This window comes from Pseudophryne corroboree, chromosome 3 (genome assembly GCF_028390025.1).
Source record: "Pseudophryne corroboree isolate aPseCor3 chromosome 3, aPseCor3.hap2, whole genome shotgun sequence".
Lineage (NCBI taxonomy): Eukaryota > Metazoa > Chordata > Amphibia > Anura > Myobatrachidae > Pseudophryne > Pseudophryne corroboree.
The window spans coordinates 103,671,087-103,690,087 of NC_086446.1; the positions used below are offsets into that span (position 1 = coordinate 103,671,087).

General features: G+C 45.9%; 1 protein-coding gene across 1 annotated transcript in view; it reads right to left on the reverse strand.

Annotated features, from left to right (window-relative positions):
* Positions 1-9,343: 9,343 nt before the first annotated feature.
* The window catches only part of LOC135054901 (gastrula zinc finger protein XlCGF57.1-like), a 74,450-nt gene continuing 64,792 nt past the window's right edge, over positions 9,344-19,001 (reverse strand). Inside the window, exon 2 of the mRNA XM_063958359.1 lies at positions 9,344-18,597. Coding sequence (XP_063814429.1) covers positions 16,894-18,504 — 1,611 coding nt within the window. The 5' untranslated portion in view covers positions 18,505-18,597 and the 3' untranslated portion in view covers positions 9,344-16,893. The remainder of the gene's footprint in view (positions 18,598-19,001) is intronic.

The window sequence follows — 19,001 nt, forward strand, 5'->3', positions numbered from 1 at the left end:
GCCGACGGAGACACCACAATCATCTGCTCCACCTCCTCCTTAGATGAGCCTTCCGCTTCAGACATGCCGACACACATGTACCGACACCCCCACACACTCAAGGATATATCTATATGGAGACAGTCCCCCAATAAGGCCCTTTGGAGAGACAGAGAGAGAGTATGCCAGCACACACCCAGCTCTGCCGGACACCGGAATAAAATCCCAGTAGTACAGCGCTTTTATATAAATATATATATATAATTACACTCACTGTGCCAATTAAATGTGCCCCCCCCCCCCCTTTTTTGCCCTCTGTAAACGTGTTCCGCAGGGGAGAGTCCGGGGAGCCAGCTTCTTGCAGTGTGCTGTGGAGAAAATGGCGCTGGTTAGTGCTGGAGGATCAAGCTCCGCCCCCTCAGCGGCGGGCTTCGGTCCCGCTCAAATTATTTATGCTGGCGGATTTTTTTTTATATATACCGCCTCTGCCATATCTAATCTCTATGTCAGTGTCCCTTGAGATTAATATTGCTGCCCAGGGCGCCCCCCCCCTGCGCCCTGCACCCTTACAGTGCCCGCTGTGTGGGTATGTGTGGGAGCAATGGCGATCTGAAGTCTTCTGCCGCCTTGGAAGTCTTCTTTCTTCATAATACTCATCCGGCTTCAATCTTCCGGCTCTGTGAGGACGACGGCGGCGCGGCTCCGGGACGAACGGCAAGGGTAAGACCTGCGTTATGACCCTCTGGAGCTAATGGTGTCCAGTAGCCTAAGAAGCAGAGCCCATCATTTAAGTAGGTCTGCTTCTCTCCCCTCAGTCCCACAATGCAGGGAGCCTGTTGCCAGCAGAGCTCCCTGAAAATAAAAATTTAACAAAAAAGAAGGAGACTCCCCTGCAGTGCACCCAGTCTCCTCTGGGCACAGGATCTAACTGGGGTCTGGAGGAGGGGCATAGAGGGAGGAGCCAGTGCACACCCAATCTAAAGTCTTTAGAGTGCCCATGTCTCCTGCGGAGCCCGTCTATACCCCATGGTCCTTATGGAGTCCCCAGCATCCTCTTGGACAGTGGTTCTCAAACTCGGTCCTCAGGACCCCACATGGTTCATGTTTTCCATGTCACCCAGCAGGTGCACTGTGTATCACTAACTGCCACATCTTAAAAATCTACAGGTGACCTGCAAAATATGAACCTTGTGGGGTCCTGAGGACCGTGTTTGAGAACCTGTGCTCTAGGACGTAAGAGAAAATGTGAGGGGTTCCCCCTTTTTTGAAGGTAGGGGAAGGGGAAAGAAGCCCACACCGGCTCCAGGTTCCCAAGAGCCGAAGTCTACCCCTAATTCTGCCAAATCTCCAACATGACGCTGGAACTCCCTTACGGAGGCCGCTCAGGTGGGGGCACGTCTCAAACTCTTCAGCCAGGATTGGATTCTGTCTGGCCTGGATCCCTGGGTGTTGCAAATAGTATCCTAGGGATACAAACTAGAGTTTCAAAACGTTCCCCCATGCCGATTTTTCAAATCGACCTTGCCAGCTTCTCCGCCAGAGAGAGAAGCAGTAACAGCAGCAATCCAAAAATTATGTCAGGACCAGGTTATAGTCCTGGTACTGTTGTCACAAGGGTGGGGTTTTTATTCAAGCCTCTTTGTTGTTCCGAAGCCGAACGGCTCGGTCAGACCGATCCTAAATCTAAAAGATCTGAATTTCTTCCTGAAAAGGTTCAAGTTCAAGATGGAATCACTTCGGGTGGTGATTGCCAGTCTGGAGGAGGGGGACTACTTAGTGTCGGTGGACATAAAGGATGCTTAACTGCATGTTCCCATTTATCCTCCTCACCAGGCTTATCTGAGATTCGCGATTCAGGATTGCCATTACCAATTCCAGACGTTACCTTTCGGTCTCTCCACGGCGCCGAGGGTATTTTCCAAGGTGATGGCGGAGATGATGGTCCTCCTTAGTCAGAAAGGAGTCAATATAATCCCTTATCTGGACGACCTCCTGATAAAGGCGAGATCCAGGGAGCAGTTATTACAAAACATGTCCCTCTCCCTGTCAATACTCCAACACGGGTGGATCATAGTCACAGTTGGAACAGACGACAAGGTTGTCTTTCCTCGGGATGATTCTGGACACAGAAGTTCAGAGAGTATTTCTTCCGCTGGAAAAGGCTCTGGAAATCCAGAAAATGGTAAAACAGATATTGAAACCATCAAATGTGTTGATCCATCAGTGCATTCGGTTTTTGGTGAAGATGGTGGCAGCCTACGAGGCCATACAGTTTGGCAGGTTCCATGCCAAAGTATTCCAGTTGGACCTGTTGGACAAGTGGTCGGGGTCACACCTACACAGAAAGATAATCCTGTCATCAAAAACCAGGATTTAGCTCCTGTGGTGGTTGCACAGCTCTCACATGCTAGAGGGATGCAGGTTCGGGATTCAGGACTGTGTCCTCGTAACCACGGATGCAAGTCTCCGAGGCTGGGGAGCAGTCTCTCAGGGAGAAAACTTCCAGGGACGTTGGTCACAACAGGAAGCCTGCCTTCACATAAATGTTCTGGAGCTAAGAGCCATTTACAATGGCCTTCAACAAGCGGAACATCTTCTTCAAGACCGTCTCGTGCAGATCCAGACAGACAATGTAACAGCAGTCCCATACATAAACAGGAAGGGCGGACTGAAAAGCAGAGCAGCAATGGCAGAGGCGACAAAAATCCTCCGCTGGGCAGAAAAACATCTACAAGCTCTGTCGGCACTATTCATTCCGGGAATAGACAACTGGGAAGCAGACTTCCTCAGCAGACACGATCTCCATCCAGGAGAGTGGGGCCTCCACCAAGAAGTCTTCGCAGAGGTGACAAGTCTTTGGGGAGTTCCTCAAATAGACATGATGGCGTCTCGTCTCAACAAGAAGCTTCAGAGATACTGTTTCAAGTCGAGAGACCCTCAAGCAGTAGCAGTGGATGCACTGGTGACCCAGTGGGTGTTTCAGTCAGTGTATGTTTTCCCTCCACTTCCGCTGATCCCAAAAGTACTCAGGATCATAAAAAAGACAAGGGTTTGAGCAATCTTCATTGCCCCAGACTGGCTAAGAAGAGCTTGGTTCCCAGACCTTCAGCAGTTACTCATAGGAGATCCTCTGCCTCTTCCTCCTCGGGAGGACCTGCTGCAGCAGGGGCCGTGTGTGTACCAAGACTTACCGCGGCAACGTTTGACGGCATGGCTGTTGCGCGCCGTATCCTAGCCAGGAAGGGTATCCTAAGGAGGTCATCCCCACCCTTATTCAGGCCAGAAAGGGAGTAACGTCAAAACATTACCACCGTATTTGGAGAAAATATGTATCTTGGTGTGAATCCAAGAAAGCTCCTACGGAAGAGTTTCACTTAGGATGTTTTCTCCATTTTTTGCAGGATGGTGTGGAGACGGGCCTACGATTGGGATCAATCAAGGTCCAGATTTCGGCCTTGTCAGTGTTCTTCCAAAAACAATTGGCCTCTCTTCCAGAGGTTCAGACCTTCATGAAAGGTGTTCTGCACATCCAGCCTCCATTCGTGCCTCCAGTGGCACATGGGACCTTAATGTGGTATTGCAGTTCCTTCAATCGGATTGGTTTGAGCCTCTACAAAAGATAGAGTTGAAGTTTCTCACTAGGAAAGTGGTGATGCTTTTGGCATTGGCATCCGCAAGGTGGGTGTTGGAATTGGGGGTCTTGTCTCACAAGAGCCCTTACCTGATTTTCCATGAAGATACGGCAGAGTTGTGAACTCGCCAACATTTTCTTCCAAAGGTGGTTTCTGCTTTTCACATAAACCTATTGTGGTGCCAGTAGTTACTGACACATTCACTGATTCAAAGTCTCTACATGAGGTTAGAGCTTTGAAAATCTATGTTGCTAGAACAGCTCGTATACGGAAAACAGAGGCTTTGTTTGTCCTGTATGATCACAACAAGATTGGCTGTCCTGCTTCCAAGCAGACTATTGCGCGTTGGATCAGAAGTACGATTCAGCACGCTCATACTAAGGCTTGATTGCCGTTACTGACGTCGGTGAAGGCCCATTCCACTAGGAAGGTGGGCTCATCCTGGGCGGCTGCCCGGGGGGTCTCTGCATTGCAACTTTGCCGAGCAAGCTGCTTGGTCAGGGTCAAACACATTTGCTAAGTTCTACAAGTTTGACACCTTGGCCGATGAGGACCTAAAGTTTGGTCAATCGGTGCTGCAGGGTCATTCGCACTCTTTCGCCCGTACTGGATCTTTGGTGTAGGCCCCATGGTCTTGATGTCTTCCCCAGCATTCTCTAGGACGTATGAGAAAATAGGATTTTGATAACCTACCGGTAAATCCTTTTCTCCTAGACCGTAGAGCAGTGGTTTCCAAACTTTTTTGAATCACAGCGCCCTAGAGTATCAGAATTTTTTTCATGCACCCCTAGGTCAAACATTTTTTATTGAGAAATTTATAAAGAAATATTTATTTAGGTAAATTGTATTTATATGTCATCCTTAGGCTCAATTGTGTGGTGAGGGACAAGATTTGCTTCTGTTTGTCCCCATATCGTATGACCGACAGCCACCAGCACTAGTTTTGCCTATTATATTGACCATAAATAATTTGAATTGGTCCTTGACCACCAATCCAAGGCACCCCAGCAAGTGTCCCGAGGCACCCCAGGGAGCCACGGCACACAGTTTGGGAACCACTGCCGTAGAGGATGCTGGGCGCCCGTCCCAGTGCGTACTTTACCTGCAGTTTAGTTATTACAGTCACACAAAGTTGTGTTATCTTAGTTTGAGCATGTTGCTGCAATTAGTTCATGCCTGTTGGCATGTGTTATGTTGAATGCCATGTGTGCGGCATGGTTGAGGGTGTGAGTTGGTAGATATCTCACCACTAGTTAAGTAATTCCTTACCTCGAAATGTCAGTATCCCTGGGCACGGTTCCTACAACTGGGGTCTGGAGGAGGGGCATAGAGGGAGGAGCCAGTTCACACCCAATGAAGTCTTTAGAGTGCCCATGTCTCCTGCGGATCCCGTTTATACCCCAAAGAACTTTTGTGGCCTCTGCCATCGCCGCTCTGCTCTTTGTTCCGCCCTGGCGGTTTATGTACGCCACTGCTGTTACGTTGTCTGACTGAATCAAGGCGGGCAGACCACGAAGAAGATGCTCCGCTTGCCAATGGCCGTTGTAAATGGCCCTTAATTCCAGAATGTTGATGTGCAGACAAGCTTCCTGGCTTGACCATTTTCCCTGGAAATTTTCCCCCTGTGTGACTGCTCCCCAGTCTCGGAGACTTGCATCCGTGGTCACCAGGATCCAATCCTGGATCCTGAGCCTGCATCCCTCTAGGAGGTGAGAACTGTGCAGCCACCACAGGAGAGAGATTCTGGTCCTGGAAGATAGGATTATTTTCCGGTGCATGTGGAGGTGAGACTCAAACCACTTGTCCAACAGGTCCCACTGAAACACTCTGGCATGGAACCTGGCAAACTGAATGGCCTCGTAGGCCGCCACCATCGTCCCCAGCAACCGAGTGCATTGATGGATCGACACTCTTGCCGGTTTCAGAATCTGTTTTACCATGTTCTGTATTTCCAGAGCCTTTTCCACTGGAAGAAAAACGCTCTGTAATTCTGTATCCAGAATCATACCCAAGAACGACAGCCGTGTTGTCGGAACCACCTGTGATTTTGGCAAGTTTAGGAGCCAACCATGTTGTTGCAGAATTGCCAGGGAGAGCGTAACGTTGTTCAGTAATTTCTCATTGGATGTCGCCTTTATCAGGAGATCGTCTAAGTACGGGATAATTGTGATTCCCTGCTTGCGCAGGAGAACCATCATTTCCGCCATAACCTTGGTGAAAATCCTCGGAGCCGTGGACAGACCAAACAGCAACATCTGAAATTGGTAATGACAATCCTGAACAGCAAACCTCAGGTAAGCCTGATGTGGAGGATATATGGGGATGTGCAAGTAGGCATCCTTTATATCGACCGACACCATAAAATCCCCCTCCTCCAGACTGGAGATCACTGCTCGGAGAGATTCCATCTTGAATTTACATTTTTTTAGATAAAAATTGAGGGATTTTAGGTTCAGAACCGGTCTGACTGAGCCATCCGGCTTCGAGACCATAAACAGGCTCGAATAAAAGCCTTCCCCCTGTTGTGACAGGGGTACCGTGACAATGACTTGATTTTGACACAGCTTTAGTATTGCAGCGCAAACTACCTCTCTTTCTGGAAGAGAAGCTGGCAAGGCCGATTTGAAAAATCGGTGAGGGGGCACGTCTTCAAACTCCAAACTGTAACCTTGGGTTACTATTTCCAATACCCAAGGATCCAGGGCTGAGCGAACTCAGACCTCACTGAAGAGTTTGAGACGTACCCTCACCGGTGCGGACTCCTGCAGAGGAGCCCTAGCGCCATGTGGTGGATTTAATAGAAGCCGGGAAGGACTTCTGCTCTCTTGAACTTGCCACAGCCTGTGACCTTTTTCCCCCCTTCCTCTACCTCTCGTAGCAAGGAAGGAAGACCCTCGTCCTTTTTTGTATTTATTGGGCCGAAAGGACTGCATCTGATAGTGGGCCATTTTCTTTTGTTGTGCAGGAACATAAGGTAGAAACGAAGACTTACCCGCGGTAGCCGTAGATACCAGGTCAGTGAGGCCGTTACCAAACAAGACACTACCATTGATCGGCAGAGACTCCATAGCCTTCTTAGAATCAGCATCAGCATTCCATTGATGAATCCACCATGCCATCCTAGCCAAGACCGCCATGGCATTGGCTCTTGATCCCAAAAGGCCAATATCCCTCGCAGCTTGCTTTAGATAGGCTGCAGCGTCCCTGATATGACCCAGTGTCAAAAGCACGCATTCCCTGTCCAGGGAATCCATATCAGATGACAAGTTATCTGCCCACTTTTCAATAGCGCTACTCACCCATGCCAATGCAACGGCAGGCCTGAGCAGCGAGCGTACCTGTAGTGACATACATGGATTTTAGTGTATTTTCCTGCTTACAATCCGCAGGATCCTTTAGGGCTGCAGTGTCAGGAGACAGAAGCGCCACCTTTTTGGACAGACGAGATAGAGATTTGTCCACCGGGGGGGGGGGGGGGGGGTGACTCCCACCTTTCCCTGTCCCCAGAGGGGAACGGATATGATGCCACTGGAATTCTCTTGGGAACCTGTGACTTCTTGTCAGGATTTTCCCAAGCTTTTTCAAAAAGAGCGTTCAGTTCATGAGAAGGAGGAAACGTCACCTCGGGTTTCTTTCCCTTAAACATGCAGACCCTAGTATCAGGAACAGCGGGGTCTTCCGTGATATGTAATACGTCTTTTATCACCACAATCATGTACTGAATGCTCTTAGCCAGTTTAGGATTCAATCTGGCATCACTATAGTCGACACTGGAATCAGAGTCCGTGTCGGTATCTGTATCCACTATCTGGGTAAATGAACGCTTCTGTGACCCCGAGGGGGTCTGAACTTGCGATAATGCATCCTCCATGGATTTTCTCCATGTCTGGTTCTGAGACTCATTTATCCAATCTTTTGTTCAATCGAGCCACATTAGAATTCAAAACACTCAAAACATTTACCCAATCAGCCGTCGGCGGTGCCGACACGGTCACTCCCACAGCCTTTTCTGTCCCCACTCCAGCCTCCTCCTGGGAAGAGCACTAAGCCTCAGACATGTCGACACACGCGTCCCGACACGCACAAACACACTGGGGCTATAGGGGACAGACCCACAGCAAAGCCTGTTAGAGAAACACAGAGGGAGTTCTGCCAGCTCACAACCCTGCACCTATCCCGGTTCTTGAGCGTGTAATATACTGCCCAGACCTGTTAGCGCTTTTAATATCAATAAAATAGCACCAAATCAACTGTGCACCCACCCACTTCCCCCCTGTTTTGCACCCTGTTACTTGTACAGCAGTGTGGGATGCCAGGCTAGGCGTCTCTGCAGCTGTGAAGAGAAAATGGCGCTGGTTAGAGCTGTGAGGGCTAAGCCACGCCCCCATAATGGTGCGCTTCAGTCCCGCTTATTTTTCTATATTTATACTGGCGGGGGGCTGTATTTAGTGCCCAGGCACTGTATACTCTTATGCCAGTTGCTATTGAGGTTTTATTCTGCCCAGGATGCCCCCTCCCCCCTCCTACGCCCTGCACCCTGCAGTGCCGTTTTGCATGTGGGAGCATGGCGCGCAGCGCGGCCGCTGCGCGGTTCCTCAAAAGCCGTCACTGAAATCTTCTGCTGTCACTGAAGTCTTCTGATCTTCTTCTACTCACCCAGCTTCTGACTTCTGGCTCTGCAAGGGGGGTGACGGTGCGGCTCCGGGAACGAGCATCTAGGCGTACCTAGCGATCAGACCCTCTGGAGCTAATGGTGTCCAGTAGCCTAAGAAGCAGAGCATTGAAACTCACAGAAGTAGGTCTGCTATTCTCCCCTCAGTCCCACGATGCAGGGAGCCCGTTGCAAGCAATTCTCCCTGAAAATAATAAACCTAACAAAAGTCTTTTTCAGAGAAACTCAGGAGAGCTCCTCAGTGTGCATTCAGTCTCACTGGGCACAGAATCTAACTGGGGTCTGGAGAAGGGGCATAGAGGGAGGAGCCAGTTCGCACCCATTTAAAGTCTTAAAGTGCCAATGTCTCCTGAGGATCCCGTCTATACCCCATGGTTCTTGAAGCATCCTCAGCATCCTCTAGGACGTATGAGAAACAGGGGGATAAAAACAAAACGGAGAACATGGAGAAATTTACACAATGACAACCACATCCTAAGCAGGGATAGGAGACTTCTGAAAGCCAACAGACAAATGTATTAACTTCCAGTTATAAAGTGAATACATAAAAATAAAAAGGCACATTAAAAGTGCTATGACGCACCTAAAATGTAACGGAGAGATGGGGTCCAGGGAGCCAAGCATCCAATGAACATCACACCGTAGTAATAGATGTGGGGAACAGATGGTAAGAGAAATTGGTACCATGTGATGTATATAAAGTGGAAATAGGAGGTTTTCTGGCTCTGGTCACTTCTGCGGAATAATCCTGAAAAATGAACAATTTGTGGCCTTTCCAAAGAATGCTGTGGTTATGCCTGGACGTCTGCCATAGAGCCTCTCAATAAAGAAGTTGAGACATCGAAATATGGTGACCTCCAGAATCAGCATGAGGGGGGGCCAATGCGGTGTGCATGTTCCATGATCATGTCAGTAAAGGCGTTAGAAATCTGTAATAATTCTGGAAGTGCAGTAGTAAGAAAGCGAGACAAGGCATCTCCTTTTACAGAGTCAGGGAGTTCCACTATATGCAGATTGTTCCTGCGTGATCTATTTTTGAGTTATCGACTTTGTTCAGGACTTGCATATATTTTTTTTTTTTTAATTCAACAATCATTTTTATCAGATTTTTTATATAGAAATACAAGAACAGGGAAGACCTTCATGTTACAGACATACAAAAACCTGAAAGTAACCGGTATAGTTACAATAATCCATCATAAAGGTAGTTTTAAACCACATCAGTGAGATAACAGATGCATAGTAGATAATTGTAGCCTTGAGTAAGAGGTAAAAGATGAATAATCTTAACCAAATATGAGGACTAGGAAATGATGAACACATTACCGACGTGCGTTTCAGCATAAGAAATCACCATATACCTAAAGCTAAGCATACAATTCTACCTGAGGATTCATAGGGCATCTATATACACGAAAGGTCAGTAAAGAAGACAGACAGGAGGGGGGGAGAGAGAGACAATTGGGAAAAGACCATACAAATATAATCATATCATGAATGAGTAGCGGCCAGAGAAGTTCTAAGTAAAATTATTAGAGAAGTAATTCAGGCATGGTTAGCAGTTCCAGCAAAAGAGAAGGTTCAGTACTCGTATGGCATCAGACTAAACATACAGCAAGAGATATTATAATTAATATAATTGCATTTCCTAAGAAAACAGCAGGTGGTCCTAAAAGAAAAACAGTATATGGGCCTAGGTTGTTAAGGGGCCCTATCGATTTGTCTGTGTAGATACCACATTGTGGTCTGAAAAAGTTTATAGATGAACCACTGTACATCCGGGTCTAGAGTATCAATATACCTCTCCCACTTCTTGGCAAACCACCTGACCCCCAATTCAATATCAGGAAGAGTAGCATGCCTCTCAAAATAAATAATCCGGAGGGTCATGTGTTTCACAGCCATCAAAGAAGGGGTAGACTGTTTGATCCAATGATTAAGAATTTGTTTCTTGGCAATTGTCAGGATAACCGAGTGTACTGGTACAATATCCCTATCCTCAGGCCCAAGAGACCATTCCCTAAAATCAAGTAGCAGACAAGCCGTCGGGCGTTTAATTAGCTGTAAGTTAAATACTGTGTTGAGATAAGCGACCACCTTGTACCAAAACTTAGATATTTTCCGACAAGACCACATATTGTGATACAAGGTGGCACTCTGCGCAGTACATTTGATGCAGCAGCCAGTAACATCGGGGGGCATGTGTGCCCTCTGGTTAGGCGCTATATATGCCCTTTGAAGAGTCTTCAAGTGAACCTCTTGCAAAAAGGCAGAGTATAGGAACCTAAAAGTGGGTAAAATGTTATCTAAGAATTCAGCGCACGATCCCATATTGGGAATATCTCTAGACCAGGAGGACAATGCTGAATCCTAGAGCCGGTCTCTATACGAGACTCTAAAGGTGGATCTGAAGTAACTAAGATGGTAAGGGCAATCTTTAGTGAGCACCATTAAGGTGTGCAGCGGGTCTGTGGTAGCCTCAGAAATCATTGGGTGAGACTGGGAATGAGCAAAGTGTCTAGCCTGCAAGTACATAAAAAATTCCCGGTGGGAAATACCAAATTTTATCTGGATATCAGAGAAAGAAAGCACTGCGTTGCCTCCTGGGTCATATATGTCTCTAATGGCAGCGATCCCCTTTTCCCTCCAACTCAAAAAATGTGCGTGATCATGGCCAGGAAGGAAACATGGGTTACCCCAAAACGTAGTGTGAAGAGATATGTCAGGTTTTCTCTGAGCTTTAGTGTGAGTGGCCTGCCATGCTTGATATGTATGCCAAAATAAAATATTGTGTTTTATCTCAGATGGGAGTCGGGATTTTGGGGTGTGTAAGAGTGCAGCAGGGGAGAAAGGATGGAATACGGCCAGTTCAAGTGGTAAGTTCATAAATACTGATCTGCCCCAAAGCCAGTCTGTGATATACCGGTACATCGCTGCTCTACTAAATAGGACAGGATCCGGGATTCCCATATCTCCCTCTTCACGTAATAGCTGTAACCTAGCGTAGGGGACTCTTGGTCGTTTACCCACCCATAGAAATCTAGTGAAAAGTTGTTTAAGAAAAAGGACATCTTTCTCGATGAGAGCAATAGGGAGCATAAGAAGAAAATAAGAAATCTTGGGAAAAACAAGAGATTTAATAACTTCTGCGCGACCCATAAGAGACAAAGGGGTCTATTTACTAAGCCTTGGATGGAGATAAAGTACCAGCCAATCAGCTATTAACTGTTATTTTTCAAACACAGCCTGTGGCATGGCAATTAGGAGGCGATTGACTGGTACTTTATCTGTCAACTTCATCTCCATCCAAGGCTTAGTAAATAGACCCCAAAGGCAGAGACGCCCAGTCTGTAAGGATTTTAGACACCTTGGACAAAATAGGACCAAAATTAACCACATATAAATCCGGAAAGGAAGTAGGGATCTGAACCCCTAAATATCTAAGACTATCTCGAGCCACTGGAAATCGGGACAGGACCGGTTATAATGGAAAAAGGGAAGAGTCTCCTGAAAGGAGGAGAAGCTCGGATTTAGATATATTAATTTTGTACCCCGCAAAGGAACCAAATTGTTCAATCAGGGAGACAATCGCAGGGATGGACGTATCAGGCTGAGAAATAAATAGAAGCATGTCGTCAGCATACAGTGATAATTTTACCATGGTGTCCATTATTTTTATGCCTGTAAATCTGGGAGAATTTCTCAGGGAAACAGCTAGGGGTTCTAAAGCTAAGGCAAATAATAAAGGTGACAAGGGGCAGCCCTGTCGTGTGCCACTCTGGATAAGAAAAGGGGAAGAGAGGATACCATTCCCCAAAACTTGAGTGGAGGGAGATTCATATAATCGGGAAATAAGAGAAAAAGTCCTCAGGTGCACCAAAGCGGTGAAGCGTTTCATACAGATGGTCCCAGGTGACCAGGTCAAACGCCTTTTCGGCATCAAGCGACAATAATACATTAGTGTCAGTGGGTTTGGAGAGCTGAAAGGCCTGCATAACAGTCAAGACCTTTCGTATATTGCTCACTGATTGCCGACCCCAGACAAATCCAGTCTGGTCTGTATGAACTATATCAGGGACTATGAATTTGAGTCTATTCGAGAGGATTGTAGTGAACAATTTATAATCCATGTTTAGGAGGGAGATCGCACGATAAGAACTGGGAGACTCCGGATCCCAGCCAGGCTTCGGTATAACATTTATGACTGCGGAATTAAAATATTGAGGTAAGGGAGCACCCTGCATGAAAGAATTAAATAAGACAGAAAGAGGTTCACATAATCTAGCAGATAGAATTTTATAGTAGTCATTAGCGAAACCGTCAGGGCCCGGAGTCTTCCCAGTCCTAAGTCCAGCTATTGCTACAGAAACTTCCTCAGTGGTAATAGGTGTAAGAAGAGAGGTACAGTGCGACTCTGACATTTGAAGCAGATCAGTAGAAGCCAAAAGCTGGACTTGTGAGTTTGGTTAATAACAGGACGTGCATAAAGATTGGTATAAAAAGACTGTAGCACCCCAGCAATCTCAGCAGAGGTCCGTACTCTGTCCCCACCTTGGGTGAGCAGAGAGTGAATGACCACTTTGGGGTGTCTGCTTTTTAACAAATGGGATAAAAGTTTGCCAGTTGGCCGTATCTGTAGATGCCACAGTCTCTTGAAAATTAATATTTAGCTTCCATCTGAGAAAGAAGGGTATCAAACAGTGTTTTTTGTGTAAGGTAACGTTCCCTAGTAGAAGGGGAGGTGGAGGATTTAAATACCTGAAAAGAATGAGTAAGAGCCGCCTGGGCTTCCAAATATTGTGAATTTAAATCTAAATCCCTATTTTTACTATAGGACATAATGTGTCCACGGACAACTGATTTTGACGCCTGCCAGAAAAGAGCAGGATCATCGCGCAGAGTCTCTCTATTATGCTTCTGATAATCCAGCCATGCTGCATCTAATGTGGAGTGGAATTTCAGAGAACCACTTAAATGAGAGGGGGAAGTGCCAGGAGCGAAAAGGGGATTTATCTGAGAGAAGCATCAATTTCATCCAGCATAAAGCATGGTCTGAAATACAGATATCCTCAATTTTAGAATCAGCCACTGTCAAAAAAAAAAAAAAAAGTCAGACAACAGGAGATAATCAATCCTCGAGAATGTATGATGCGCAGCTGAGAGGCATGTAAATTCCTTTCTAATGGGTAACATGCGTGTCACACATCCACTAAGGACAGCTGCGAGCAAATATAGGGGATACAAATACGTGGTAACGAGGGGGGAGCACGCGCGCAGGGGGGATTTATCCAAGGCCGGAGAAGAAAATAAATGAAAATCCCCACCTAGGATTATAGAAATTTCAGAGTAGTTTAGTAGTTTAAGCAATTTTATATGCACATTGTCACTAGAGTAATGATTGGGAGCATAAATATTACATAGTAGGAACCTGGATGCATACAATGTGCCAGCACATACCGGCCCTGAGTGTGCCTAGCTAAAATGATCATACCCCTAGCCTTAGATGAGAAGGAGGCTACCACAGACCAACCCATAGTGTTCAGTTTTGCCACCTCATTTGGCATAAGATGAGACTCCTGAATGAAGACAACATCAATCCCCACCTTCCGAAGATAGAGCAAAATCTTTCTGCGTTTAGCTGGGGAGTTGATCCCTCCCACATTCCACGTACCGACACTCAGACTTGCCATGCATCAAATGAACTGGGAAAACCTGTGCAGTAACCATAATATCTACAGCTGCCGAAAAACAAATACAAAACATACCGGGGTAGACACATAAGGAGAAGAAGGGGAAGGAGAGAGAGAAAAAAAAGGGGGAAAAGAGGGACAGAAACATAAAAACACACAAAATATAACACTAACATTGTGAAAGAAAGTCCTGCTAAGGACAATCATAACTTCAGAAAAACGCGAGCAACCGGTTCAAGCAAACACAGAGGTCATCATAGACTGCCAATGAGCCAGCCAGAATTATGAAAACCTGAGGAAAAAATGAGGGAGGGGGCGCCCTTACATAATAAAGAATATATACATATGAAAAAACAACAAGAAAATATCAGAGCACACAGAGCATGTTACAGAAAAACAAAAACGCAGCCTCCCACATACGATTGTAAAAAGAGTGAAGAAGGGGAAAATATCTCTGCTAAGCATACATAAGCATACTGGTAAGATTATATAGCCACAGAAAAACAAGTAATAAAAATATAAAATATAAAACGTCGCAAAAAGGTTCAGCCCGCTGTATAAGGCCAACGTCTCTTTTGGGAAAAGAAAACACCTGCAGCAGATCCCACAGCAATAATTAAATTGGCAGATATAACAGGAAACAAAGAAGTCCCGTAGCAATACTCAGCCATCTCGATCCGGGGCGTCATCTGCCTGAGAGGAGTAGTCATATGCCTGAGAGGAGTAGTCATCTGCCTTGGATGCCTCAGAAACATAAGCCTCTGCATCTGCGAGATTTGTAAAGTCCAGATAACTGCTTGATTTGGGATTTTAGATCTTTTCCTGCCTGCTGCATTTTAGTAGCATGTGCATCCGCAATAGGCTCCATGGCATCCCTAACAGCTCTTACTACATCAGCATAAGTCACTGGAGAGGCAGGGGAACAGTCAGGCTCACCTGAGGGAGAAATGTGTTTTGCAGAAGCCTGTTTGATGCTGCCAGCAGCCTGCAGACTCGTTTGTGAGCTAGGTGCGGTGGCCATCTTGGATTCCCCCGACCGTTTTACAGACCTTGATCTCTGGGCTTTAGGGGGCATGGGGGAGAACAGAAACCTTTCCATCCAATCCCTAGCGCTTTCCCACAGGTGGGAGGCGCTGTGTGCTCCGGTTACCGAGGGTGCAGGGGAGCTGCAGAAATCAGCTTCTCCTCACATGGGCGCCGGAATCGGAAGTCGCATATATTGTTTATATAGCTTTTTATAATGCTGTTTAAGATCAGAAACATCAGTAAAAGTCTCACCCAGCTGAATCTCATTAGCTTGGACGCTCTGTGTCAGCTGTACAATATTATTGTTAGCCTCCTTCAAAGCCTGTATAAAGGAGTCAACTGCTGTCTCCTTAATGACCTGCACTATGTCAGTGTAAGAGGCCAAAGATCCCTGCAGTTCTCCACCTTGTAAGGGCACAGAGAGTAGATGGGGTGGTGAGGAGGTGGCAGTAGAGCTGAAGAAGCAGACGCCACAGCAGCCATCTTGGATTGGCACTGTTCCATTTCCCGGTACTGGTGTTTGTAGGGCATTAAAGAGGAAAAATACCTCTCCATATATGTAGGGGATCTTCCCCTAGGCAGTGGTGGTCCTGGTCTAACTGTTCAGGCCCGTAGTAGGCTTGTAAATGGGGATGCTGCTTTAGCTAGAGAGGAGCTGAGCCAGGCTGCAGCCATTTCCATTGGGGGTATGGCAGGAAGTCCATATTTATTATCCTTATTAAACATGGGGAAGACCAAGGAGGTCTCACTACCCCAGGATAATACCAGCAGAGCAACCAGTATTATGAACGCTTCATTGTCATTGCAAACTAAGAGCAAGCTGACCCGCTCTGTCTTCTACACCGCTTTACAAAACTCAAGTTTCTGACTTTTGCCTTTCTGCAAGCTTGCAGTAACTTAACTTTCTGCCTCAATTTGCAGATTTGAAAGACAAATATCTCCATGAACTAGGGATGCAACACAATCAGGATTTGGGCCAAGGGTCCTTAGCGCAAACTGAATCTGGATTCCGATTTCTTGTAATTTTATGATGTGTGATGTATTCCAGCAGCTAAAAACTTACATATGTTAAAAAACAAATTAAAAGTTCAGAAAAGGTAAAATTTAAATCTTAAAATAGAGATTTGCATTGCTATGTGAGCCATGTGGAGTCACTGGGGGTCATTCCGAGTTGATCGCTAGCTGAAAATGTTCACTGCGATTAAGTAAAAAACCGACACTTCTGCGCATGCGGCGCAGTGCGCACACGCGACGTACTTTCACAACGGCCGATGTATTTTCACACAAGGTCTAGCAAAGCTTTTCAGTCGCAATGGCCGCCGCAGAGTGATTAACATGAAGTGGGCGTTTCTGGGTGTCAACTGACCGTTTTCAGGGAGTGCTCGAAAAAACGCAGGTGTGCCAGGAAAAACTCAGGCGTGGCTGGGCGAACGCAAGGCGTGTTTGTGACGTCAAATCCGGAACTGAATGGTCTGAAGTGATCGCAAGCGCTGAGTAGGTCTGAAGCTACTCAGAAACTGCACAATATTTTTTTGTAGCCGTTCTGCGATGCATTCGTTTACACTTCTGCTAAGCTAAGATACACTCCCAGAGGGTGGCGGCTTAGTGTTTGCACGGCTGCTAAAATGTCGTTTCATTTAGTGGAGCATATACAATAAAACATTTCCCATACAAATGGCTAGCTTTGTGTTGAATTACTTTCCGCAATTGCCCCATGAACCTTTGGATGATGAGCCAGCAATGAGACATAGGCGAGAGCTCTCCCACACACAGTACACAAGTAAAACAATTCACAATACGCCCTATATACCTATAATCTCTATATATAATCTTATGTTTAACAAGTTCTGAATTCATTATAAACCTATTCCCACATCTGGACATGCAAATGGTCTCACTCCCGGGTGTGAATTGTCTGATGTCTGACCAAATTTGGTCTACGCTTGAAGGATTTACCACACTCGGAACAGGTAAATGGTCTCTCGTTTGTGTGAGATCTCTGATGGGCAACAAGCTGCCAGCTGCTACCAAATGCTTTTCCACACTCTGAGCACACAAATGGCTTCTCCTCTGCGTGCACTGCAATGTGGGAACTAAGATCACCGCTGCTATGGAAACCTTTTCCACATTCTGAGCACGAGAAAGGTTTCTCACCAGTATGACGTCGCAGGTGAATAACCAGATGTGAGCGTTCCCTAAAACATTTACCACATTCAGTACAAGGAAAAGGTTTCTCTCCTGTGTGGACTCTTTTGTGTGTTTCAAGCTCAGCCTTTACAAAAAAACTTTTCCCACATTCCGGGCATTCAAATGCTTTTACTACGCCAATGTGAAGTCTCTGCTCATGTGAAATCAGCCCGGCTTTCTGTGTAAAGCGTTTCCCACACTCTGCACACACAAATGGCTTTTCTCCCGTGTGTATTTTCTGATGCTGCTTCAGATGACCTTTCTGTTTAAAATGTTTGTCACACTCAGTACACGCATAGGTCTTATCATGGCTTCTCTTGTGCTGGGCGAGGTCAGACAAATTCTGGAAAGAGTCACCACACTTGCGGCATTTATTGGATTTCTGCCCTGTGTGGACTTTTATGTGTCTGGTAAGATGAGCTTTGCTGGGAAAATACTGTGCACATTCGTTACATGCAAATGGTTTTTCTCCTGTGTGGGATTTCTGATGGAGGCGAAGATTGGCTCTGCAAGCAAATGCTTTCCCGCACTCAGAGCACTTACAAGGCTTTTCCCCTGTGTGTGTCTGCTTATGGCTGCTGAGATGTGTATTAGTAGAGAAGCATTTTCCACATTCAGGACACTCAAAGTTCTTCTCTCCCGTGTGGACAAACTGGTGGTTGCGTAGCTGGGACTTCGTAGGGAAAGCTTTATCACACTCAGAACATGGAAAGGGGTTTGCTCCTGTGTGGGCAGCTTCATGTATACGACATTGTGAACTGGTGGTAAATCCTTTCCCACATTCAGAACATTTATATGGCTTCTCTCCCATGTGCGTTCTCCTGTGGATGGAAAGATTTGATTTAAAAGCAAACCTTTTCCCGCACTCTGTGCACTGATGCGGCTTCTCTCCGGTGTGTGTACGGTGATGGGACTGGAGATGCTGCTTCTGCACAAAACATTTCCCACACTCTTTGCATTCATATGGTCTCTCCCCTGTGTGCACTCTCTGGTGTATGAGTAGGTGGGATGAACAACGAAAGTGTTTTCCACATTCCGGACAGGGGTACTCACCCTTTCTTTTGTTCTCAGACTTATTGTCATCCAGGCCGGAGTCAGCCTGAGAGCTCTCCTCAGACTCAGAGCTGTATGTAGGCTGTGTAGGGCAGGCTTGCTTTGGATCCTTATGACCTGACCCAGTGGAGACCTCTGAAGTCCCTTTATTGTCAGGAATCACAGACATAGCCTCCTGTGTGTTCTCCATGTCCGTTGTTTCGGTGATGCCCTCATTAATGTCAGCCAGGCTCGGTTTTCTGCCACTGCCACGTTTCTTAGACATTCTGCCACACTCTCCAATGATCTATTCCTGATGATACGGCCCACTGCGATCTCCCACAGAAAGCACCAGTGGAGAATCTGTGTGATTATATTCCTGTTGGGAGACACAGTATTACTATAATATTTTATTTACTCACTAAAATATGTTAGTCTTTGGGTGTTTTTTTACTTTTGTCACTGACTACTGTTAAGTTTCTAATAATGCATGTGACCCTAGTCCAGAGGTCATAATAGATTATTTTAAATAAATACATACACACATTATATATATATATATATATATATATATATATACATATACATATATACACACATACACACACACACATATATATATATATATATATATATATATACTGCTCAAAAAAATAAAGGGAACACTAAAATAACACATCCTAGATCTGAATGAATGAAATATTCTTATTAAATACTTTGTTCTTTACATAGTTGAATGTGCTGACAACAAAATTACACAAAAATTATCAATGGAAATCACAT